We start from the raw sequence: 26655 nt of genomic DNA, 5'->3' as shown, positions 1-26655 counted from the left end.
AGCCTCCATTCCCGAACTACCTTGCCTTATATTTTCCTTTCCAAGTTGCTATGTCACTCCAATTTTACCAACAAGAGAGTCCATTGCCTTTATGTTATCCACTACAGTACATAAAATTCAAGGGACCCACCACCCAATAATATGGATTGACGCTGCACGTAAAGTCTTCTCAAGGGCACTAAAGGTTTTTTTTTTTCTTTTGGATCCGGCAGGTATTTGTACTTTCCGTTGATTCTGGTGGGTATCACCGTATGATATATACACATTTTGAGTAAGTTTTGGGCGGAAACGGATTGGCAACTCCCCGTGCCACGGCCAATGGCCAGTAGTCGGTGCTATGTGGGCCCCACCATGATGAATGTGTTTCATCCTTGCCGTCCATCTATTTTTCTAGATTATTTTAGGATATGGGAGAAAAAATGAGGTATCCCAATCTATCTCAAGTGGACCACATTACAGGAACACAGTGTTGAATGAATGTCGACCATTAAAAACATTTTGGGGCCATAAAAGTTTTGGATCAAGCTGATCTTTGTTTTTTTTCCATTCATCTAGGTCTGTATGACCTAATCAACAGATTGGACGTCAAATAAACAGTAAATTGGGCCTTAGGAGGATTTTAATGGTGAATATCCAATCACTATTGTTTTCATGCGGTGTGGTCCACCTGAGATTTATATCCCTCTAATTTTTGGGATGAATCCTAAAATAATATGTAAAAATGGATGAACGGATTGGATGAAACACATACAGCACGGTGGAGCCCACGGATCACCGACCACCAGCCACGGGCTGGTGGCAGGGGGAATAGCCAATCCGTTTCGTTTTGGGCCATGATCCAACATGATCCGCAAAAATTGGATAGACCTAGTGAATTTTTCGCAAACAATACAGTGGGCCCCAACTAACTTACCGTCACAAGGAAGTTCCTGCGAAAGGCTTTAGCAGGAAATCGGCGTCCTAGCCGAACTGATGGACCGAGGGGACACGGCGCAAACATTATTGGCGGCCACGCACAGCTAGAGGTTATAGGGTTGTGATGTGTGGTTCGAATTACGGGCACACATGCACCTCCTGAGTGGTCACACGTGCCAGTGTGTCACTGTGTCTGATATCTAACCATGCACGTGCCGATGCTCTGGTCTTACACCAACCGTCGCACTCATGGGCGCTGAATCACAACCATTGACAGATTTCGCGAAACCATCCGCTGTCTTCGCACACGTGTGGCCCAGCATATTGATATCAAAAGCCAGATTCTCGAGCCCAACCTCGGAAACATGCGTCCCACAGGAAGTCCGGCTCGGATGTCCAACACGCCAGCCAGATCGACACGTGTCCGCACCTGCGCAGGTGCGTGTGGGTCCGACCAAAGTTCGCCTTTTAAAGCCCTAGATCAAAAATAGCCCCTGGCGGAACTCAAACGGACTAATAAATCAAAAAAGCGGGCGCTATAAAAGGCCTCTCGAGTCCGCGTTTTTCACCTCATTCTCTCTCGCTCTCGCTCCCAAGGGCTCTCTGGTCGGCTCCTCTCTCTTTCTCTGCGTCTCCGCGGCTGCGCGAGAAAAAGAAAATCCCTTTTTCGTCTCGAATTCCCGCGTTGGAATCCTCATTTCTTCTTCTCCTCAATCGCTTCTCCGTAGATGATTCGAAGAAAATCCCCTCAGGAAATCGCCGATCTGCCATTCTCAGCCAGTTGGAGCTTCCGCTTCTGAAGAAGCATTCTCTCTCCGTCTTCCTCCCAAGGCCCTTGCATTCGGTTCTAGGGTTTCAGATTCGACTCGAGATCCAGCTCAGCAAATCTGGCCATGGACTACGATCCGTCTGACAGCAGCGGTTAGTTTTTTCAATAATTTCTCAGCGGCATTTCGTGGTTTCTGACCATTTTTGGTGATTTTATGGTTAGGGCATGCGGAATTTCTTGGCATTTTTTTTACTTAAGGGAGAAATTTCGTTGCTTTGACTGTTGAGAGAGATTTTTAGCTGGTGAATGGTGGGATTAGGGTTTTGAGTTTGATCCGTTGGTAACTGGGGTTGGGTTTTTGAGCTGGAGGAATCTGTTCGGGGGAATGTATTGCATTTTAATGTTCTCTGTGGGTGTGGATTGTTGGTTTCACCCAATTGAGATGAAATCTTCTTCAAGAACAGAGAAAGGGCTAGGATTAGGGTTTTCTTAGCTGTTCCTTTCTTTTGCTTGATATGCTTTGAGAATTTGAGCAAAGAAGGTAATGGTCATGGGTGGATAGTGTTTGGATGGTTTTAGGAAGAAACATGGCTTCTTCTTTTGGTTGAAGTTGCCAGATTGAGCTCAAAAGAGAGGATCTCTAAATAATTTACAGTTGTTCTTTTAGGGATGTAATTCAGCATGTGGACTTTCATTTGGAGGGGTGGCTCACAGGAATTGTTTTTGCTATGAGACCTTTTTTTTCCCTCTGAGAAAGCATTTTCTGGATTTTCCAGAGAAATGAAAACATCCAGAATGAAAGAGTGATTTGAACTAGACATGGACACAACTGTTAGTCAAACACTTATAGATATTCACTGTATACGTTCAGTTTATATATTATAATTGCATATGTAAGGCCAGTTTGAATGAAAATTCTGGAGGCAGAAAAGGAATGTGCAGAATTTCAGTCCCCACCACATTCACATATTTGGCGGGGCCCACCATGCCAGCTTGTTGTTTCGCAGGAGGAAACTATGCAAAACAGGAATGTGCAGAATTTCAGTCCCCACCACATTTGCTAACCCTATTCTTCAAAAAAATTGTCCAAGCTGGCCCATAAGAAATATTGTACTATTTATTCAAATAATATACAAGGGAAATGTATTATGTTAGTTACAGAAGTCTATAGAGAAGAAACCCTCTCTTGTGGGCAAGAGAGTTCCTCCTCCAAGGCACTAATCCATCCTTTAATTTTTTTTCTTCTTTTTTAAATTTTAGTCTGCCATTTCTGAACTAAAACACCTAAGCATACCGTTCCACAGTATGCAAAATTAAATGATCATTGAAAGGGTATTGACAACTATGTGCGGAAAGTCCCACCAGTTGGACCATATGTGAAATTTGACGGTGTTTTGTTAGATGTTCTGCTCCCGGCTGGTGGGGAGGTATCTTTTGGGATTTTCAAGATGTTGTACAGGTGTTGTATGTATGTTTGCTATCCATTAAGGGCTCTAACAAAGCTTATGATTTTTTTAAAATATTTTTTTCTTCTTCATGTTTTGGAATTTTCAAGCTGTTTTCTTAAATACAATCTCATAGGGGAATGCTGATGGCCCTGTTCCTTGGAGACTGAGGAAAATCCAAAATTTGAATGGGCTTAGAGTAAGCAATTCAAAATATGGGTCAAATGCCAGTCTAGGTCCACCATATGCTACTCTGACACGAGAGAAATTGGAGGATTCATGAAGCAGTTGAGGGAGGTTTCTTTTGTTCATACTCATGTTCTATAACATGATCATCTTTGTGTATTGGGAGATCCATTCCACTTTAGTGATTTTCGGTTTCTGATTGTATATGTTATAATAAATTTCTTTCCATTTAATAGAAATTTCAGTTACAAGAAGAACTAATTAATCCTTGTCAAGGGGCATCATAACACAATAATGCAGAGAATTGTGCACCTATTTGTGTTTTTATTTTGCTACAAGGATGATACACATTTTCATGAGGAGAAGCCATGTCTAGTTGATTAGCCATGGGCACTTTTTAAAGGATCTTGAGCATTCTTTCTTATAATTCAGTGTTAGGAAGTTCATTCACCTACATTTAGCTGAAAGCCTAAAATATATGCTTGTTGTGCAAAGTAATAATTTAATTTCTCAGACAACACCATTTTTATTCCATAGACCATCAAGGACATGTTTATTCCCATCTAATAAATTTTGCCCAGTCAAGGAGATGCGATGCAATTGGTTAGCATATAAACAATAATGCCGCTTTAAATTACTAATTCGATAGGTCTATTAAAATGTCACCTGCATGCTCCACCTGATGCATATGCACATACATGCATTTTATTGTGTCTGCCAACTTGTTGCTACTTCATACATGGATTTTCCGCCTAGAGTTTCAGTAAAGCATTCATCTGTTGAATCTCTCTGCAAGTGGTTTCAAAAACTTATTTTCTTCCATGTGCGTGTTGTGCAGACTGATCTGTGAATATTTGAATAATCATCATTACCACCACCATCACCACCACCACCACCACCTTAATGTTTTCTTAGCAATTTGGGGTTGATTTAAAATGGTTTATGATTGGCTGCCCACTGGCCATCAATGATTTCTTTTTAACCTAGGCTCTGAAATAAGGTATTCTGTAATGGTAACGGTGGCTGTAACGGCCACCACCATTATTTTTAAGATATGGGCCGTAACGGCCATTACACTCTCTCTCTCTCTCTCTCTCTCTCTCTCTCTCTCTCTCTCTTTTATTGGAAAAAAAACCTGAAAAACCCGTGTCTGCTTCATAATGGACAGTTATAGGGCTGTTAAGGTCTTTATAAGGGGTGTAATGGCAGTTACTGATCATTTTTTCCATAACAGCTGGTATGGTTGTCATGACCTTGTAACGTGTAATGGTTGCCACTGTTACCTTTACGTAATGGCCTTTACGGCTCATAACGGCCGTTACAGCCTATAACGGCCATTACGGCACACCTTGCTCTGGAACCAACCATGACAGAGCTCACAATGATAATGCTCTCGCCAGTTTGGTCCCACCCAGAATCAATCCACAGCCCAAGTAATATACACGCATCCAGAAGTTTAAATAAGCAAAGGAGGATCATGGAGGGGCTGCTGCCAAACATACCACTGAGCACAGGGCAAACACTCATCCTCGAGTAGTTGGCTGCACAAAAAGTACATGCCTGCTAAACACTACTCAGATGCCTCATCCTTGAGGAAAATCTGGAAATTAAAAGTTCCTCCAAAAAATTCCGCGTTTGGTTGGCTAGTGGCTAAAAAGAAAGCGTTGACTATGGATAATTTGAGAAAAAGGGGAATGATTATTCCTAATATATGCCTCTGCTGCATGCAATCGGATGAATCCGTGGACCATTTGTTTGTTCATTGCCCCTTCACCTCCCAAGTTTGGTCTGCTGTTCTCAGATCCTTCAATACCTATTGGTGCTTTCCTTGCTCTGCTGAGGATCTTTTCAAAGCCTGGCTTGGCTCTAATTTAGGAATCCAAAGAAATAAGATATGGAAAATCTGTCTCATGGCGGTTTGGTGGTCGGTCTGGGAAGTTAGAAATGGGAGATGATTCAATGATATCAATATTTCGGCGGAAGCAACCGTTCAGAAAGTGCAGCAGTACATTGCAGAATGGGCCTATAAGTTTGCTTATATTAAGGATTGTATTTTTCTGTCTACCGGAGGCATCTCTTCTCGCTAACTCAGCAGGATTATCCTCCTTTGTACTCTGTTTTGTCTTAATATAAATCTTGTTACCTTTTAAAAAAAACACCACTCAGATGCCATGCCGTTACGCTCCCTACTACACCTTACCCCACCTTTTGTGCACTACCCAAAAATGGTAATTGCTGAACAGTCAAGGTCATGAGCCCACTGCTGGCATAAGCAGATAACACCATGGTACACAAAAATGGGAAAGACATGTTCCTGTAGTTGGCTGCACAATAGTGGGAGTGCACAAATACATATTAACCAGACACTACTCACATGCCAACAGTCTCCGCTATGCTGCACCTTAGCCCAATTGCTGTGCGCTACCCTCAAAGTGGAATTCGCTGAAAGATAATGTCTGGAGCATGCAACTACCTGCAGCGAAGTTTAGCTTATCAATAAATATCCAATCACAAATGTTTACTTTTGCCTGTTTAGATATTTAATGACGTTAATTTAATTATGTAGCTAATGTAAGTTAGAATCACAGTGTCTTGTCTAGTCTCTAGGGATAACATATGAGTTGTTAATGCCAGGATGGAAATGACAAGGAAATCTTGGTGTTGTTCCAAGAGTTTACAAGATTTCTTTCATCGAAGTTGCTAAAAATCCTGTTTGGGCAAGGCATAGGCATGCAAGTTGCCCCAGCGCAAAGCAAGACTTACAAATTGTGTTTGCGTGTTTTCTCTGTGTGTGTGTGTGTGTGTTGAAGATTTTGTTTTGTTTGTATGGAAACTGTAGGTTTATGTAGTGGACTGAAGTAGAACCTCTGCACCTTTAATGGGACCAAGGTGTCCCGTATCAGTATCGGTTGGCGTAACGGTGACCTCCAAAACCGTATAGGGCAATACGGGGGCATAACGGCCCGTAACAGTGCAAATTTTTTTTGGCTAAAAAAATATGGATTAAATCTGGAATATTCTAAGTATTCCAAATATGCATTCATTTATAATTTGGAACATGTTTATGGTAGCGTAACGGTCCACTCTTTGGTGAGAAGTTGTATCGGACTGTCTGATGAATTTATGAACCAGATAACCTGAATTTGACTACAAAATTCATATATTTAATTTTCTAACTATCTACTATCAATGATAGATATATTAGAATGAATGTAATATGAAAATATCTTACATTTAGGTGTTTGCAATTATTTTTGAGGGCCAAAATTCATGCGTAAATAGAAAAAAAATATAAAATGGCACCCCAAATATGTAAAATGCATATTAACATGTTCTACTATGATTAACACATCATATGGCATCATTAAAACAGCAAAAGAATCATTAAAAAATGATTTTTCGAATTTTCAAAAAAAGGGCCGAAATAAATGCGTAAATAGAAAAAAATAAAAAATATATATAAAATGGCACTCCAAATATGTAAAATGCACATTAACATGTTCTACTATGATTAACACATCATATGACATCATTAAAACAGCAAAAGAATCATTAAAAATGATTTTTTGAATTTTCAAAAAATGTGCCTAAATAAATGATTAATTATAAAAAAATATAAAAAAATATAAAATGGCACCCCAAATATGTAAAATGCATATTAACATGTTCTACTATGATTAACACATCATATGGCATCATTAAAACAGCAAAAGAATCATTAAAAAATGATTTTTCGAATTTTCAAAAAAAGGGCCAAAATAAATGCGTAAATAGAAAAAAATATAAAAAATATATAAAATGGAACCCCAAATCTGTAAAATGCACATTAACATGTTCTACTATGATTAACACATCATATGACATCATTAAAACAGCAAAAGAATCATTAAAAAATGGTTTTTTGAATTTTCAAAAAAAGGGCCAAAATAAATGCGTAAATAGAAAAAATATTAAAAAATATAAAATGGCACCCCAAATCTGTAAAATGCACATTAACATGTTCTACTATGATTAATACATCAAATGGCATGATTAAAACAGCAAAACAACCATTAAAAACTGATTTTTGAATTTTAAAAAAGGGGCCAAAATTCATGCGTAAATAGAAAAAAATATTAAAAAATTATTAAATGGCACCCCAAATCTGTAAAATGCACATTAACATGTTCTACTATGATTAACACATCATATGACATGATTAAAACAGCAAAATATATTAAAAAAAGTATAAATACCTATTTTTGACGAATTTCTGAAAAATGGCCCACCGAGCTTTGATTCAAAAAAATCTATAATATAATGTGTTTTTCTATCAAATACCTAGCTAAGGTTGGTCGAAATTAGTAGTAGAAGGAGTTAGAAACAGTTTGAAAGTAAGAGGTTTCAAAAAAACAGCAAAAACAGAGCTAAAAAAAAAAAAAAAAAAGTTAACGTTTCGTGCCCGTAACGGCCCGTTACGCCCGTATCGGTCCCGTATCGGCCGATACGGGTACAAAAAATCGAATCGGCCGTTTCGGCCCCGAAACGGGTAACGGTTCGCACCGTTACCATTACGTATCGGCCGATACGGCCGATACGTAACCGATTTGGCATACCATGAATGGGACACGGTTCACATTTAATTCCATAGAATTTACATGTAAAGCGAATAGTATGGATGTATAGCAGATTAATGAATGAAGAGACATGGGAATTATTACATTCTAAGATTGTCATGCTATTGAAGATATCACATTCTAAATAACTTCCTGGCTCACTTGCTTAATTCTCATTATAAAAACTAGATGTTCCCATGCATACAAACATAGAATCTTTTGTGCCTATGTAGACATATCACAGCATTGCCAACCCGTTTGTTTTTTAAGAGTGCCTGGAGGATTAGTTATTATCAAAACATGTTGCTTCTCATGCAATGCAATGGGCAATAAGAGCATGCAAATTTTCATGCCTAGAGTTCACTTAAAATAAGTTTCTAAGAATGACTTGCACAAAACCTGTCAAGATTTTCATGAGAGACGTTATCATGTTCTTGGCTGAATCATATGTGCTCAAACGTTTGGCACATGAGATTTTGGATTGAAGTGGCCACTATCCTGGGTTTAGTGTGTGAATATTGTAAGCTAGTGCGTATCACTGTTTATGTTTGGCCACTTATATTATTTCAATGGGCTTTGCTAACGTCCACACCTTCACGGGGATGTTCCGAGCCTTTTGAATGCCACGTTGGACTCTCAATCATTGTTTCGGACGCAGTTCATTCAATAGTACCATTGGGAGCAAGCCGTGGGGCAATAATCATGCCAATCAAATGATCGTAACCCTTTGACTAGGGTCAATTCATTACAATTGTTGTTGTTTATGAGCCATACATGGTTAGAATAATCAAACCAAAGTGCTACTTTGGAATCATAACTAATTCAAAGTGGGATCCATCTAGTAGATGTTTCAAAATGATGATTGGACCTATTTTGTTTCTTTGTTCAATCTAGATTGTCCATTTTCCATGCTATTCATGGATCTTATGATCACCTGATTAACATGATTTTTGCACCATGGACTGCTCCTAGTTGTATGAATTGAACGGTTTAGAGCCTGTTTGGAACATGGGATTAGGTGGTATGGAATTGCATTTGGTCCAATGTAAATTCCATCCAGCGTTTGGAAATGATGGGAAGGATTGGATTAATCCATGTATCATATTATCCAGTTCCAGTAGGAGATACGATGTGATTTCTAGTGGATTTCTTTCTAGTGGATTTTGAAATCCACTACATCTGTGGGTCCCATGTTGATGCATATGTTTTATCAACACTGCCCATCCATATGCACCATTTACATGTGACAACTGACAATCGAGTTGTGTTTGCATACAGGTGACCGGCATTAGTTGTGAAATCTGGTCCGTTGATGACAATTCCGTGGTCCACCAAATGTAGGTTTTACTTAATATGGTGTTTTTCCCAATGGAAGAATTTGATCCCAAACGTGGGATTGGATGGTCAAAATACCATGGTATATCCAAATATGTAATTATTGTCTAATAATGGTATTAATTCCACATATGCAATTCAATACCATTTAATCCCACATTCCAAACAAGCCCTTAGTTAACATCTGGATTACTATTGTACGCACTCTGCAATAATGTTTCCTGCTACTTGTTCTATTTTCTTGTTGTAATAAGGTGGATAACAGCTGTGTTCATGTGAAGATTACCATGGCATCTTAATAAATCAACTTCATATTGTTATTCTACTTCTTTTGCAAGTCATTTATGGATTAGTAGTTGTCCACTATAAATTTCACTTCTGTTCTTGATATTAGCCCTCTGCAATACAATTTACATCATACTTTATAGGGCATGTTCCAACACTGTCTGCACTGGTGTATCGTAACTATCTTTATAGTCTTATTTTCCGTCTCCATATTAAAGCAGCTGTTGTTACCTACTCTTTTTTACCATGTCATGCATTAGTGGTTGCTCTGCTATCGCATCCACACATATTGGGGTTAATTATTTCTGGCATTCTATGCATGAGTTCAGTTCCATGGAAACATGTGGTATGGCTATTTGTAACTCTTTGCTGCTGTACGCTAGGTTATAGTGACCAAACTAAATGTGGGTACTTCATTTTTCTAATTGTTGCGTTCCAAACACCTAATATCTTGTTAAGAAAATTGAAAACTGAATAAAAAATTCGATTGTAATGACAAATAAAATAAAATAAAATTTCCATTGAGGTTCAGAATTATGAGAGAGATATGGGACTCCAAACACAATTTTGGCACATTGAGTCGGCTATCATGAGGCCTTTTACCTTCACAAACTCAGGCTAATTGCTTGGACAGGAAATGGCATTGGCATTTCTCTGAAACCAATTTCTTCACAGATAAATTGCATGAGATTTCAGAATTATGAGAGAAAAAACACAAATTTGGCATGTTTTGTCAACTGTCATGTGCCTTTTACATTTGCAAACTCAGGCAAGTTGCCTGAATTGGACATTTCATTTGCATTTCATGAGAAGGATTGATCATTTCAGTCTGTCATCCTCAGAGAATTTGACTAGGATCAAAAGTGTCCTCTGTATTGTTGGAAATTTAGACTGCTTGAGCTCTTGTCCATGGCTTTGGGTCATCTTTTGTTCATTTCCTTTCATAATGACTTCAGGAACCGATGATGATCTTCCTCCATCACATCAGAATAGAGTTGCAAGAGGAAGCCGCATCACTGGGAATGGAAGAACTGCTATTACGGGTGCTCTTCCCTATCCTAGGATACACAATGATATGGAAACCCAGATCCACCAACTCGAGCAAGAAGCATACAGTTCAGTTCTGCGGGCCTTCAAGGCACAATCTGATGCCATTACCTGGGTATTCATCTGCAGATCATTTGCACATCACTGTCTAAATCCATTTCATTTTCTGATGAGAAGTCTAAAATTGCTATTCTATTAAATATGATTTCTTCAGGAGAAGGAAAGTTTGATAACCGAACTAAGAAAGGAGCTGAGAGTATCTGATGAGGAACACCGAGAGCTTCTCAGCAGGGTTAATGCAGATGACATCATCCGAAGGATAAGGTGTGGTGATGTTTTGTATAATATTTAACAATCATTAGCATATTCTGTTATCTTAAGTTTTATGCTGGTTATTGATTAAGCGGAAATTACACAATGCCAATAGGGAATGGAGACAAGCAGGTGGGGTCCAACCTGGCTTACTTAGTACTGCTCAAGCTGTTCATGATGCAGTACCCAGTCCTACTGTGTCAGCATCTCGTAAGAAACAAAAGACATCACAGTCAATGCATTCCATGTCCTTAGGCGCACCATCCCCCGCTTTGCACCAGCAAACAATTGCTACTTCCATGCAGCCGTCACCATCAGTTGGGAAAAGAGGAGCTGCAGTTGGAGCCAGCGGCAAGAAGCCTAAATCGGTAAGTTAGAGATTTTGAAAGAAGTTTGCCATTTCAAATTTATTAACATGCACTTGTTTTATCCATTTCCCTTTTTCTTTTACAGGGTCAAACATTGCCTGGTGCATCCTCAATGAAGTCATTACCGTACCCTTCTTCTGGTCCAACTGGAAGGAGCCAAGTTGCAAATCGGGGTTCTTCGGGTCCTATTGTGACAAGTGAGCCTGCCGAAGCAGCAACTTTTGATCCATTAATTGGGCGGAAAGTGTTGTCAAGGTGGCCTGAAGATAACAACTTCTATGAAGCTGTTATAACTGACTACAATGCTACGGAAGTATGACGGACTATTTATTGCTTATAATATCAGTTGTAGGCATGGTCTGTAGCTGCTGGCTGTGCCCTTTTCACTTTTTATTTAATAAAATTCCCAATTTTCTTCAGGACCGTCATGCTTTGGTTTATGATATGAATACAACATATGAGACATGGGAATGGGTCAATCTCAAAGAGGTAAAGCATGCTTTCTTCCCGTAGGTTTTCTTCTCTGTTATTGTAATTGTCATATTGGTTAATGAAAGTATACATCTCATTATTTTAGATCAGCGATGTAGAGAACTATTGAATCTGTTCATAATTGTGTTTTCACATGCTTATGTGTGTAGTTCTGCACTTGCATAATTTTCCGGAATGTTGGACTCCTTGCTGGACGACACGTTTGTTAATGTTTATGTAATTTTACCATACACATTCTTTTTCATCATAAAAGTTTCTCTCTAGTCACGTATGTGCCTATGCATTTATTGCATCAAGCAAATCTCATCCTAATGGAGTAGGGAAATGTAGTCAAATGAGTAGGCAATATGGTGATGCTCTTGTTGAAACATGTAAATCTGAGGCATTTCTGGAAGATTGTTAAGGATAGTCTCCGACAGAATTTTTATCAGAACTTAGAACATTCAAATGTTCCAAAGAAGTTAAAAAAGGAATTTTAATTGAAAAGGAACAATGCAAGCTTGAGGTGTTAAAAAACAACATGAAGTTAAGGTGAGTAACACGCTCATATTATGTAAAAAGGATATAGAAATTATTAGCTCTTCATTCACTGCAAGATAGTTTTGCTTTTGTGATTGCTTCTTAAACATTTTTTTTTTTGGGATTATATCGGTCTTGCTTACAAAAGATTCATTCCAAAGCAAGGTATCTTTCAAACAAATGGATGCTGGAAGAAGAGGTCTTAGATCCTTGCATATTGCATGGGCTGTGTTAATCTTGCCACCCAAGAAGATAGACTTTTTTGGAATCAGACTGTCAAAATGCAGTGAATTTGTTGTCATTGGATAGCCTACCAAGTATCAATTTCCCTTCCAAGGGACCCAATAACATGTGGCTTGGGCAGGAATTGAGCATGTTATGACTGAGATAGCGGTGCAATACATGGTTGTGATTGGATTTGGGCCTTGATTTAGTCATATGCTTCATTATGTTTTTTATTAATTAGGACCTCTTGTTTCCTATAGCTTTTTAATAGTCGAGAAGTTAGTTTTAGTTATTATTAACGAGTAAACGTTAAGTCTAGTTGAAGTCTATTTGTAGAACTTCATAATAGATTTGAGAAGTTAGTCTTAGTTATTCTTAAGAAAAAAATTTTAGGGTGAGAAGGAAAGTAGCTTGAATCCAAAGTCTGATTGACGTGGTAGAGTTTTTGAGTTGAAGATTTTGGTGAACAAGATAAAACAATCGTGAAGCTGAGTTTGAACTGTTTTTTTTATATTCATGGAACTTTAAAAAAATTAAGAAGAACATAAAGAGCATTAGGGAAAGACAGGTCACAGGCGCTTATCTCGTCTTGAATGAGAAGATTGGGCCTTCAAGCTCCTGATATGGGTAGACTATCAGCATCATTGCCTTCTCCAGATATGAGAGAAAGGAAATTGACCATACGCCTGAGCACAAGTCCAACTCTTTATTGAAGGAATCAACAACTCTCCAAGGAAATAAACAAGATTTGGCCCAAGGAAATCACATTGGATGAATCACCTTCAAAATTCACCAGGAAGAAGTTGACATTAGTGGTCACTTTGACCGCATACAAGAAGGCAGCAACTTCTGCGAAATTTGAGTTATTGATTCTAACGGGCCTAGAGAAGTCAAACCAAAGATGAGCCCAGCCATCAAAATTAATTTTGAGGCAACCACTGGGAGGAGGCTTCAACCTATGGTGTGCCGTAAAGGTCGTTACAGGGCTATAAAGGCCGTCACGTAAAGGTAACAGTGACAACCGTTACACGTTACAGGTCGTAACAGCCGTAACAACCATTATGGAAAAAAATGACCCGTAATTGCCGTTAACGGCACGTTACATTCCCTATAAAGGCCATAATAGCCCCGTAATTGTCTATTACAGGACATATATAGGTTTTTCATGCCTTTTAATCAATATTACGAGGCAGATATAGGTTTTTTGGGTTTTTTCAATAAATTAAAAAATTTAAAAGAGAGACCGTAATGTCCGTTACGGGGCCATAACAGTCGTTATGCCCCGTATCGTAAAGGTAACGGTGGTGGCCGTTACGGCCACCGTTACTGTTACGAAATACCTAGTTCAACCAAGGGTCGACAGGAGCACTCTTGCACTGGATAATGTCTTCCCGGCTAGATTCAAACAAAGAGATAGAGTACCCTCTAAATATTTTGAACACTTTGGCCCACAAGGAGAGAAACTGTAGCTAAAATAAAGTGGATGCTGCCTTTGAAGATTTGTGATTTCTTTCGCTCCAAATGGCCTAGGGAGTTGCATGAGAAACCATGTTGCAAAGCAATGTATTGTGAGATCCCCATGCCTTAGCCCACCTGCTTTCCAAGAGGCTCAATACAGACTTAGGGAAGACCCACTTGAGACTGAATTTGGAAATAACAACATCCCAAATAATTTTGCGGAATTTGCAGTGGACGAGGACATGATCAACTGATTCCTCATTACAACAACACATAACACGATGATTGGGCATAGACTCCTATGCTTCAGATTTCTTTCGAATATGCGTCATCGAACTGTCTTACCACCGATCCTTAGAAAGAGCTGATTCACACAGGCCCCTTTACTATCTGACAAAGCATAAAGCTATTCAAATAACTCACATAATGGAACTTCAACTCACCAGACATCTTCATAGAAGCACATATTACTCCTTTAGCACAGAAATGATTGGCTGACCATTTAAAAACAAAAGTCAAAGGGGTGGAATCGTGCCAAAATGACATCATTTGTGAGCGGAAATATGATTTCTGCCTGTAACCCACGTCGAGTGACTGTAATGTTGAAGTGGAAATCGGGTCACACCGCAAACCCAATCTCACCCCTTTTATTGGTTTGTAAACTCAGCTTCCTTTTTTTGTGGCTGAAAATGGGTCGTTGGCTGGTCTGGTCTGGTTTGATGGTGGTAAACCTTGTGAAATACAAGCTTGGGAGCAACACCCTCCTGATATGATCCAATTCGATGGTTTTAGAGACATTTGGGATCAGGTGCAGTGTCTTCAAGTTGTTTTAGTGGTCTAGCTTCTCTTGGATTTTATTGGACGTGTCATGTATTTTCTTCAACTTCACATAAGAGCCACCATATGGCTCTATTAGCTGTATGAGGTTTTAAAGTGTTTTTAGGGTTTGTTCTGCGGAGTTTTTTGCTCCATGGGTGGATGTATCAAGCTTGCCTATAAGAATTGACCTCGCTTCATCCTTTGCATTTGTGTTCTGTTCCTTTTTTTATTGGTGAAATTGGCGTTACCGTTCAGAGAAAATGTGGTGAGTTGTTTAACTTGGGCAAGAACATATGTTAGCATTGGACATGGATACATGTGTTGGACACATTGGCTTTTAGAAGTTAGATTTGCCATTACAACAATAAAATAGTTCATCATGCCTTTTGAAATGGAAAAAAAAAAAGTTCATCATTGTCTCATCAATCATCATCGTATCCTTGTCCTACTTGGGGTCAGGTTTATGAATCCTATTTTGCAGATCATTCCTGTCTAAGGCCCATTAAAATATTTAAAGTAAGCTCCCTCCTTACAGAACATATGTTCTGATCAAGATTGTTAATCTGGTGGGCCACCATGTGGGTAGGTGGCAGACTTGAAAGCGAGGGGATGGAACTTTTGTAACGATCCAATTTGTTCTGCAAAAGGAATGCTTAGCGAAGGGTCTGTTTTCAACTGGACAACTCATTATGAAAGGACGGTCAACAGTTGTCCAACCAGCATAACTTTTGGCCTATCGCCCATGCATGAAGTGGCTCACCAGATTAACAGTTCTGATCACCACACGTCTTTCATGCATACCATAAGGGACATGCATAGAGTTGCATGATCACTTAAAAAAAAAACTATCTATACATGGAAAGTCCAAAAAACAAAAGACAATAGCACTCAACCTAAAAAATCAATTATTTATGTAAAGTAGTTGCCAAATATATATATATATATATAAATATGTGTGTGCGCGCGCGCGCGAGTGTGTGTGTGTGTATTATGTGAGACGTGTCCGGGAGTGTGTATGAGCATATATTTACATGCATTAGCCCGACACAGTTTTAAAAAGTGTGGTGACCTTGTTACATGGGTAGCAAGGCATGAGTCTTTCGGATTGAGGTAATTAAGAGAGATTATATTGGGGAAGTAACAAAAGAAAATCATGAACCCAGTTAATTTATTGTATTGAAAGCCAGCATTACCTAATATTCCAATGGAAAGCTGTCATTATTTGTTAATTATTGCAAACCCACATGGGGTTTGGGCGAACGGCAAGCGTCGTGAGTGTGCTCCCCACAAACGCGAGTTCGATTCCCCTCGTTGGGATTACTCTATGCACGTGGTTTGCTGGTGATTTTGTGCATCCACAAGTAATAGTCTCGCCTCAAAATGGGGTGGGGACGCCCTGACATCATTAAAAAAAGTCACTGCCCCTACCGACAATTCTCTTACTGTACACCCAGCTCCTTCCATGCTGTCACGTCGGCAGAAAATCAACATAACATGATGCTACATTCAACATTACTGACTTCCATTGGAACATTGATGCAAGGTTGCTTCACTGAAGACTCGGCTTAAATTGACATGTCTTACAGAGAAACTGACCCATGGCAGTGCAGAACTTATTAGCAGAATTAAGTTTGCTTTCAGTGTTTCTTATGCATTCTCTTTGAATGTTTGGTCAGGTCTCTTGTTCTGAGCTTTGCTGAGGGTTAGGGGCCGTTTGGATAGGAGTAAATGGAGGTAAATGTGTGTAATTGGGAGTAAATGAAGGTAAATGGTGATTGAGGTGTGTTTTGATGGGAGTAAATGGAATGAAATGGGAGTAAATGTCCATGTATATGAAATCCTCTCTACAAGAGAGTATTTGGAAGTAAATGGGGTGAAATGCCCTTTTGAGCTCCTTTGGAGAGTTGCGCGTGTAAACAAAGGTGCCGCTACGCACATGTCCGCCACACGTGTCATGCTAATAATACTTCGAAATACTTTGAAATAATCTAATGATTGGCTACATCACTAAAACCACATCAAAAGAATGATCCAAACCGTACAAAGGATGGCCATATAAATGGACGGTTAAAAAAGTTGGAAGTTGCTTGTTTGTGATCCTTACATTTGTGGCTTACTTGAGGCTCGAAAGTTCCTCATTTTTGGCTAAAGTATATGTTTCAATGGGCTTATTACAATCATTCTATTAAATATCGCATATGTACACTAAGTTGGGATATTAAAGCTGATTTGGGATGTCGCATATATTCCTGTGAATATATCAAAAAATTGCATTCCAATTCCTCCCATTTACTTCCATCCAAAATGAATATTTGGATTTCAAATGCATTTCATTTACTCCCATCCAAACACAACTATGTAAGTCATTTACTCCCAATCCATTTACCTCCAATTCCATTTCCCATCTACCTCCGATTACAAGCTCTCAAGCGAGCCCTTATTTATTAATTGCTTTTAGTTTGATATATATCTTTGCAGGGAACTCATACACCATGCAGTTAAAGACCTACTTTTGATTAATTTTGATATTGTAATCTATAAATGGCAGATTCCTCCCGAAGACATCCGATGGGAAGGCGAGGATCCAGGTATCCTTCGTCGAACAGGCCGTGGTGGACCAGGGCGTGGGAATAAAAAGTCCACGGGCCGGGCCAATGCTGTTCCAGGCGCAGGGAGAGGGAGGGGGGGCACAAAGAACCAGATTAAGAAAGATTTCCTGCCATCTCAGAATGGCATTGGAAAGAAGGGCTTAGATGATATCGAGATACTTCACACAGATACTTTAATTAAAGAGGTATGAGGGAGAAACTTTGACCAGCTTGTGAAGTGCAATCATGTTGATCCCATTTCTTTTTTCTTGCTTCTTTTTTCCTGCTATGATTTCAAGCAGGTGGAAAGGGTTTTTGGTGCTAGTCATCCTGATCCTCTCGAGATGGAAAAGGCAAAGAAAGTGCTGAAAGTGAGAATTGATCCTTGTATGCCATTAATGTCTTGTACTTTCCACTGCTCAGCAAACTTGAGTATATTGGTTGTATTGGCAGGAGCATGAGCAAGCACTGATTGATGCAATTGCTAGGCTTGCAGATGCATCTGATGGTGAAAGCGGTAAATACACATGGACTCTATCTAGTAAATGCTGCATTTTTTTTTCCCAAGCACAAAATGTAGGGCTGTCAATGGCATGGGCCAGGCAAAATCATTTTTAATATGCCTGGCTTGAATAGTTCGAAATCCTGGCAGAAGCGAGCCCCAAGCCATTGATGGTCCTAATAAAATGTGGACCGGTATTCACTAACGGTAATGGTGGGTGTAGCGGCCAGCCTTATGGTTGTTATGATACAGGCCGTAATGCCCTCTGTGACGGCCATTATGGACCTGTAATGGTCAATTTTTTTAAAGGAAAAAAAATATTGGTCCTGTCTCAGTCAGTTTTTTCAATTTGGGTGTTATTGGCTCGTGTTGTGTGGTGGTCACCACTGTTTCTGTTATATAACTGCATCTACTGCTGAAACATCATCCCAACTTCTAAGCCTAATAATCTACAACAAAATATTGGAAATGATAAAATATCACTTAATCCCATCACGACTGAAGAGTTATTTGGTAAATCAACCATCACTCATCCAAACGGTATTGGAATTGCATGATCTAGTTCATTGGGAAGACTAAATAAGCCTTCTAATGAGACTACATGTTTTTCAAACATCGTTTGAGACTTGAAAAGTGGGCTGCAAGAAGTGATGGAAGGAGCTTGTTGTCCTAGCTAGACAAAATAAACATTTAAATATGAGAAACACTAATATGTGTGGCCCACTAAGGTGGGACATATCTCAAGACAATCGAAATCATGGTCCTTGAGGGTCGAAGGCGACGACCATGCATGATTCAATATGCATCTAGATCCTTGAGTCCATTGATTGCGAGGGCATTGGTAATCAAAGGTGCAATGAGTTTGGGGGGTGGGGCCAGCCTTTAGACGATCACGATTCTCCATGTTCAAAGGTGACAGCTGACAACCCATTCATGATTCCACATGAATCTAGAACGTTGGGTCCATTGATTACGAGCCCTTTGTGATCAAAGGTGAGATGAGTTTTTGGCCCATATGTTATTGCATCATTCAAACACCTCACTAAAGAACATTATTGTAGCTGCTTCTGTAGCAACAATACAATGTGCCTCTTTTCTTGAACATTGGTGATTAACCCCCCATCACTCGTGTGCTTTGGGCCTTTCCCCACCCTTCACCCATCACGTGAGCTACATTTAGCCCTTAGGCTATGATAGAATATCCTTTAGATTTGTGTTAACATGTTTTTAATTCAGGGAAACAGAAAGAGAGCTAATGTCTTTTTGAAAAATAAGAGAAGAGCCTATTTTCATTTGCTGAATGTTCGCAAGGTGCTAAATCAGGCACTAGGCATTTTCTGCTTCTTTCCACACACTAGATGATTGAACATAATGTTTTGAGAATTCTCATAATGTTTTGAGAATTCTTGAGAATGGTAGAAGAGTGTCGAGTGGTCTAGAGATCTCTGGAATGTATTAGAGTCATCAAGTGGGTTTTTATAGAGCTAGCGGCATAGAATTATCTAGAAGGTTTCTAAAGTGTTCATGGCGATTGGATGATGGTCACATCACAACATCCCAACCATCCATATAAATTAGCTAGAAGATTCTTAGGTCTGGAGGTCTTCATTTGTAAACCATCCTTATTATTAACCATCTTATGTAAATAGCTGGAAGATTCTAGGTCTTTGGAGCTGTTGAGTAATAAAAGCATTCTTCCACTCTCACTTATCTCTCTTGCATCGTAGTGGGGTTTGGTGCATGACACATTGGACCCGTTTGGTTACCATTAAAGTTCTATTTGGATAGGCTAATCTAAAAATATGTCCAACTAATGGGCTGTTTGGTTATGTAAAAGGTTCTATTGTGATAGCCTCTTTCGAACTCCGAAAAGGACACACGTCTATGGTTTGTCAACTACCATTATTATAATGGCACCAATATCAATAAAGATGTGGATAAGACCGTTAAAAAGATCAATCGTTAGTGTACAAGGCAATCCGGATGGAAAGGTGGTTTTAGCCCATTTTTCGTAAAATACAAGAATTAGTAGCTGTTTTTCTTTTTACACATGCATGACATGTGCACCATATGCTACATGAGCGACACGTATGAATACACCCCAAGTGAGACCGCCGATCTTCGTGCACCTAGCATGTATCACATGTCAATATCCATGTGTACATGCCACATGTGCCATGTGTGCTTCCTTGCATCTCAAGTAATCCGCATGTGCTAGTATTAATCTACAAGCACATCTCATTATGGCTATATGTGCCCATGTGCCAAAATGTTTAAGAGCCGTATGCTTGACTAACAGTAGTCAGTACAACAGGGTAGTCGATCCATAGAAGGATACAGTTGGACGTGTTCAAAACTGTCTATCCAAATAGAACTTTGTAAAATAAAAGAACAGAACTTTGATAGTAAAATAGCCTAGGGATTGTTACTACAAAGTTCCTCAATAAATTTGACAAATCAAATAATGGGCTTACTAACTAAAAGTACCTGAAAGTACTTTGAGGGGTGGAGTGACCAAAGTGCCCTCCCTTTCTGTTCCAAAAAGGGGTGTGGTTGAGCATTTGTGGCCAGCTTGTTTTGTGTATGATATCTAAAGCCATCCAATAGGTGCAGCCCATCAGGTTGATTTGAGGAAGCGAAAATCAGCTTGATCATATAATTATGTGGGCCACACATTAAAACCAATGCACAACGCCCAAAACCCCCAAATTCACACGTGGCCCATCTAATGATTAGATTGGCCTGATTTTTTTAATTCTTACGATCATTATGGTGCCATTCATTTTCTCTCAATTTTTTTATGGTGCCATTCATTTTTTTTGCTCTTTAAATGTCATAGACATAATACATGGGCCCCATAATCATTGACACCACTACTTTTTTGGAGAAAATATTTGATGACAACACTGGTCATTTCAACATCTATAAAGCACTCTTCGACACTTCCAATTCCTGGAGTCATTGTTTGGGAGAACTAGAATTTGTGAGTGCCGTGGTAAAAATCCCGGTAGCCTAACGAAACTTCAATGGTAACTAAACAAGCCCTGAGGCTTGTTGGAATAGTCTTGTATGGATAGACTTCTCTTTTATATTGCTTGTTGCTTGTCAAAGGCCCTGTCTTAACAAGCATATATGGATCTTGTAACTTTGGCACATAGATAGGCATGCGTGAACACGCATTGCACTGGTAGATTAATATTGACACATGTGGGTCACTTGAAGATGTGCGGTGGCACATGTGGCATATGTGATGTGCTTGAAGATGGATGGTCTCACTTGCGGCACATGGAGTGTAAAACATGTGACATGCATGTGTACAAAAAATAGTTATTAATTTGTGTATTTTATGAAAAATAGGTTAAAATCAACTTTCTATCCAAATTTCCTTGTATGAGGCAGTGGCTTTTTTTTTTTTTTCCTTTAAATATTGGAATTGGTGTCACTATTCGAATAATGGTGGTTGACAAACAATGGATAATGCTACTGTCTGAACAAGGCCCTCCAAATGGAACCTTTTTGGGTAACCAAACAACCCCTGGGTGTCTGAACTTTATAACTACGAGCGTTGCACAATCCATGCTTGGGGATGCACTTGGGCCGTGACAAGTGTGGTATTAGAGTAAGGTTACTTGCAACGCTTGTGGGACAGGAGAGGCACAAATGTCATCTCAGGTGATCAATGAGCAAGCTCGGGGGAACGGAGCTGGTCCGAACAAGCTTCGGAGGAGAAGTCTGGGGATGTAGTGGCAACTATGGATGTGTGACTTGATTGGTTGGAAAATGTTGCGGCTGATGGGCAGGATCAGTTTTAGTTGATGGATAGCAACATAGAGCGCCTCAAGAACTGGCTTGGGAACTTAAAGGGGAATAGCCGGTTGCTCTGAACACGTTGTTTGGCACTAATCATCAAGAGAGGAAAGCTTTCCAGATTGTTGGAGACCCTTTCCATGCTATAAGGGAACAGGCTAAAGAGATGAGATGTAATTGGGCCTTATGGAAAAGGGCATGGCCAACAAGAGTATGGCCATTGGGGAACATTTAAGGTGCAAGCATAGTGAAATCTCAAGCAGTTAAAGTACATGGTTAATTCACAGGAATGCCAAGGGGTTCTTGGCGCACTTGTTAGAGATTCCCAACATGCCTGAGAAGGAACTCTTCAACTTCATGGATGGGGTGCCCCATTTGGTGCGGTAAGAACTTCAATGATGGGGCATGCAGGACCGTGCACGGTCATGGCGGTAATGGAGTCATCAATTCATGAGGGGTTTTCTTATAGATCCAGATCGCCTAAAGGAGAAGGTCAAGGCAAATGTGGAAGAGAACGAGAGGACTCCTACCCCAAGTATTGACCTAACAAGCCACCAAGTGGCAGGGTGGTAAGATGGGATTGTGTCCAAACCATGGGAAGTTAGGTGCTTAATTTGCGACGGAGGAAAAAGATGAAGGGAATGAGGAGTTATACATTAGGTTGATGCAGCTCAATGCTACCAAGGGCAATCACAAAATTCAGGGGGAGATTTGAGTTGCTTGGACCAAGGAGGACTAGAAACCAAGAATCAGGTTCCTGAATGCATAGCAGGTTCAATTTGCGAGGGAAGCCAAGCCACTGGATGGGAGTTGAGGTATGTGGATAATTGGATATTCATATTGACAGGAAGCCCATGTGAGTTATGAGGAGAAATATCTAGGCAACAAGGTGGGTTGATGCAACTCTTTAATGCTTGCCATGAATGGCAAGAACAAGATTTAGGAGGTGATCTTGAGCTGTTGGGCCTAAGCCAAGGAGGGCAAGGCCCCAAGAATCAGGTTCCTAAATGCATTAAAAAAAAAAGGGTTCAATTGGTGAAGAAGGCCAAGTCTCTTGGACGAGAATTGATGTATGTGGATATCCATATTGATGGGCAGTCTACATGAGTTATGACAGACACAGATGGCCCATAACCTCATCTCAAGAGAGCAAGCGAAACAACCGGATCCGAAACCAGTGAAGGATACTTGCAAGATAAATGCTGTTAAACTCAAAAGCCAAACCCGTTCAAGTAGTGACCAAATATGTGGAGATATGTGTAGGTTGTCATGAGTAGTCTCTCTGCCATTCCACTGGAGGATTTTGAGTTCATATCAGGCATGGATTTCCTTAGCAAGGCAAAGGAAACTCCAATGCCTGTTCTTGGGATGGTGTGCATCATGGATGAGGGGTGGTACATATGGTGCAAAAAGGGAAAGTGTTGGGATGATCCGAGCCTTGCATCTGATCAACAGGCATGAAGAGGAGATGACACTGTGACAATTTGAACCAACATGGGAGATTGCTGGCAAGTGGTTGCAAGGGTGTCGATGCAGTGGGTGGGAGAGATTGTTACAGGCCAATTGTTCACGAGGGTCTAGATCAAGGTCTTAGCCATTTTCTGCTCCTTTTGTACACTAGAGGCTTGTACATAGTGTGTAGAGTTGAGTAAAGAATTGTTGTGAATGGTCAGAGTCTATAGAGATCTTTGGAATGCTCTAGAGTTCTCTAATGTAGAGAGTAGTGTAGAATCATCTACAACATCTCAAAACTGTTCCTGGCCATTGGATGATCATGGCACTATCCTGCACGACTGTTGCATGGTCTAAGCTTGGGGAAGCACTTGGGCCGCATTCTAATTGCTGGTTTAACTAGATTCTAGTGTCACCATAAAAACTAGCCATGCTTTTTAAGCACTCCCAATGCATGGAGCCAAGTCCTCAAAATAATTAATGGTCCTTTCTTCTGATTATCTTGAGATCGTTCAGATTCTAATTTGCCAAAAAGGGCTTGATTCCTTACGGACTGAAAGACTGTTATATGGCCTTTTCCCTGCTGATATGGTCCAATGTCCATGTCAATAGTATTTCTATTTCATTGAAACAAGGAACACTTCACTTTATAAATACCATGTACAGTGATGGACATAGTTACAGGCTATGCCTGATTCCTTACCAGACTGGAAGACATTGTTATATCATCTTTTCCCTGCTGGACCGATCCAGTCTAGATCAATAGTATTTCTATTTCATGTAGATGAGCACACTTCAGTTATAGATACCGACATACCAATGGTAACGGTGGCCATAACGGCTACCACCATTACCGTTATGATAGAGGCTTTTTTTTGTTGTTGTTGATAAAACTGTTACGGGGCTGTTACAGGCCTTTACTACATGCTTTTTCTGTAACGGTTGTTACAGCCATTTCGACCCCGTAACACGTAACGGTTATGACTGTTACTGTAATGGAAGTTACATAACCTATTTTGAATACATACTATGGCAATAGCTGATAAGCAGCACAGTGGTGGGCCATCAGCATGCTAATGTTAGCATATCAACACATTACAAGTTTAATATTTTATTTATCTATTGAGGAAAAGGTTGCCGTGAATGTCTTCTCTATTGGTTGGTTTTGCGAAAATGCAATTTTAATTTCAGTTGCAGTCATAGTGACAGATCTTGTCCTAGGCAATTTATTGGCCGGGAAATTTCTTGGGAGATTCTTAACATTTGGAGGGTTTTCTCAAAACATTATTGGGAAAATCTCTCTGAAATAAAAATACTTACTGTAAACTACTAAAGAAATTTATTAAAAATATATTTATATAACAAATCTCTCTCTCTCTCTCTCTCTCTCTCTCTCTCTCTCTCTCTCCACACACACATGAGATTTTCAAAACCCCGGTGATTTTGTCACTGGTGGCAGTAACCCCCTGTAGGTTTCATTGAAGCTACAGAAAGGAACAGTTCAGCTATTCTATGAATTGGTCGTAATGCTGGTTCTTTTTCATTGAGCAGAAGAGTTCTCACACGGGCGGTCCATGGACCGGGGGTGGAGGAATCGGCAGTACGGCGACAACATGGCCGGAGTAGGTAGAGGAGATGGCTCTGATGGTGATCAAATTGCTGGGGAGGGCAGAGTCGCTTCCGATGACCAGCAAGACGGTGATGATGGTGATGATGACATCTGATTTATGGTACTTGCATCCATCGTTCATTGATCCACCGGAAAAATCATGCCTGTAAAATGCCATGCCCTAATTTATATCATGAAACACATGAAAAAATAACAGCTTCCTTGAAAGGTGGAGAGAATGTTTCGGATGGGCCAGTTGATGTTGTCCATCCTTATCCATCCAGTAAAATTCACTGGGAAAAGCTTGGGATGCCTCTGTAAAATTATTGAGCAGTGAATAACCTGTAACCATGTAAAGAGTCTTGAAAATGGCTACCCTTTTTTGGTGTTGCAGGTCCCCATCCGTTGAGTAAATGATATGAGTTCCCGCGGTACTATTTTTATTTGTATTTTTATTTTTCGTTCCCATTCTCTTCGTTTGATGGTTACTTGCTTGGTATGGGATGGGTTGCACGTGACTAAACTTGGGTTTCCATTTCTGACAAGTGGGGCCAATTGTGTGGTAATCCAGACCGTTGGTCCGTTGCCTCCCTCTTTGGTGGACCTTTCAGAAGAATAAAAATCACCTGGAGTGGAAGATTCTGTGTACAATCCTCTAGACATTTTCAGCTAATGTGGACTTTTTGTATCTTTCTTTTTGTCTGTTTATAAGCCAGAAGCATGTCCTATTGAGGAGAATTGTGGGCATGGTGCATACAAATCGGGACACGGATCCCATGGATTTCATCTCGAATGGATGGACCATAAAAAGCTTTAGGAAAGAAATGCATACCTGCCGTTAGCCAAACGCCTGATATGCACGTGAGGTAGTAGTATCAAACTCTTGCAGTTTGACCCCAAAGGGGTTGTTTCGATGCCTGTAAATGGTTTGAGTGGTAAATCATTAATAGCACGTCCTGTTTGGCAATGATTTACAGGTAAAATAATTCTAGCCCGTAAATTGTTCTACTCCTATAAATGGAGAGTAAATCTTTACATTTTATAGCCATTAGGCTGTAAAAGGAGCCTATAAATGAAATCACAGCTTTTTGCCTCTAAATCGAATGGGCCTGAAAGCTGTGAAGGCATTTTTCAGCATCCAAACACACTGAACCATTTACCTCTAAATCTTTTTACATTAGCCCCATTTACATGCATATAAACGACCCCTAAGGGTGTATTTGGTTTCAACAAATTTAATGGAAAATTATGATATTTTGCACCCAATTCGACCGATAAATCGTGAAATATCATGATATTAGGTGCAACCAACTGCGCCCTATGGCACTATTAGGAATGCAGGTGGACTTGCTTGTGTATCTCTTCCAATGAGAGTGTGATGATGGCCCGGCACATACTCGTGCGCAGGTGCCTTTTGCAGATGGGAGACTTAACGGTACAGCCAGTCGTTGCAGCTACTCGTCTTTCCATCTCCTTTCAAAGGGGCCCTTAGCTGAAAACGGTCAGTCTTTGGCAGTATGAGCCCTTTCGAGGTGTCCAAGGATCATGTACGGACTTCTCTTCCAGGGGCTTGGATTCGGTAATGACCCCTCCAGTACCAATTTCCAGCTCCTCTGTGGGCCCCACTTGATCTATGTTTTATCCGTGCTGAAGAGCTGTGGGCAGGTGTATGTGTTTTATCCATGCCGTCCATCCACGCAGTGGGGATAGAACATCCACGCCCACCATTAAAAGCTTCTCGAGGGCCGCAGAAGTTTTGGACCAAGCTGATATCTGTGTTTTCCCTTCATCCACCATGTTACATGACATGATACAAAGTTATGTTGGTCCCCTCATGAGGCAGGCTACATGTATGTTGAAAGTGGATCATTGTGGCATATAGCAATCGAGCTTAGCTAAGCGCGCGTGCCTGTGCAATAAAGCTCAT

The 26655-nt window shown here is 40.0% G+C and overlaps 1 protein-coding gene across 1 annotated transcript; it reads left to right on the top strand.

Moving 5' to 3' along the window:
- Nucleotides 1-1475: 1475 nt before the first annotated feature.
- LOC131222394 (protein EMSY-LIKE 3-like) lies at nt 1476-25177 on the top strand. The gene is made up of 10 exons (XM_058217442.1): nt 1476-1836; nt 10487-10692; nt 10792-10901; nt 11005-11257; nt 11343-11570; nt 11678-11746; nt 17319-17564; nt 17661-17729; nt 17812-17875; nt 24671-25177. The coding sequence occupies exons 1-10, from the start codon at nt 1809-1811 to the stop codon at nt 24841-24843; spliced, it is 1446 nt and encodes a 481-aa protein (XP_058073425.1). The 5' UTR covers nt 1476-1808; the 3' UTR covers nt 24844-25177.
- Nucleotides 25178-26655: the final 1478 nt, after the last annotated feature.

This window comes from Magnolia sinica, chromosome 13, assembly GCF_029962835.1.
Source record: "Magnolia sinica isolate HGM2019 chromosome 13, MsV1, whole genome shotgun sequence".
Lineage (NCBI taxonomy): Eukaryota > Viridiplantae > Streptophyta > Magnoliopsida > Magnoliales > Magnoliaceae > Magnolia > Magnolia sinica.
The sequence above is the reverse complement of the archived record's forward strand: the minus strand, read 5'-3'. Positions and strand labels throughout refer to the sequence as shown.

Coding starts and splice junctions, on each gene's coding strand:
- LOC131222394 (XM_058217442.1), top strand. CDS start 1,809: ATGGACTACGATCCGTCTGACAGCAGCG. Junction 17,565..17,660: donor CAGATACTTTAATTAAAGAG/GTATGAGGGAGA, acceptor GATTTCAAGCAG/GTGGAAAGGGTTTTTGGTGC. Junction 17,730..17,811: donor AGGCAAAGAAAGTGCTGAAA/GTGAGAATTGAT, acceptor TTGTATTGGCAG/GAGCATGAGCAAGCACTGAT.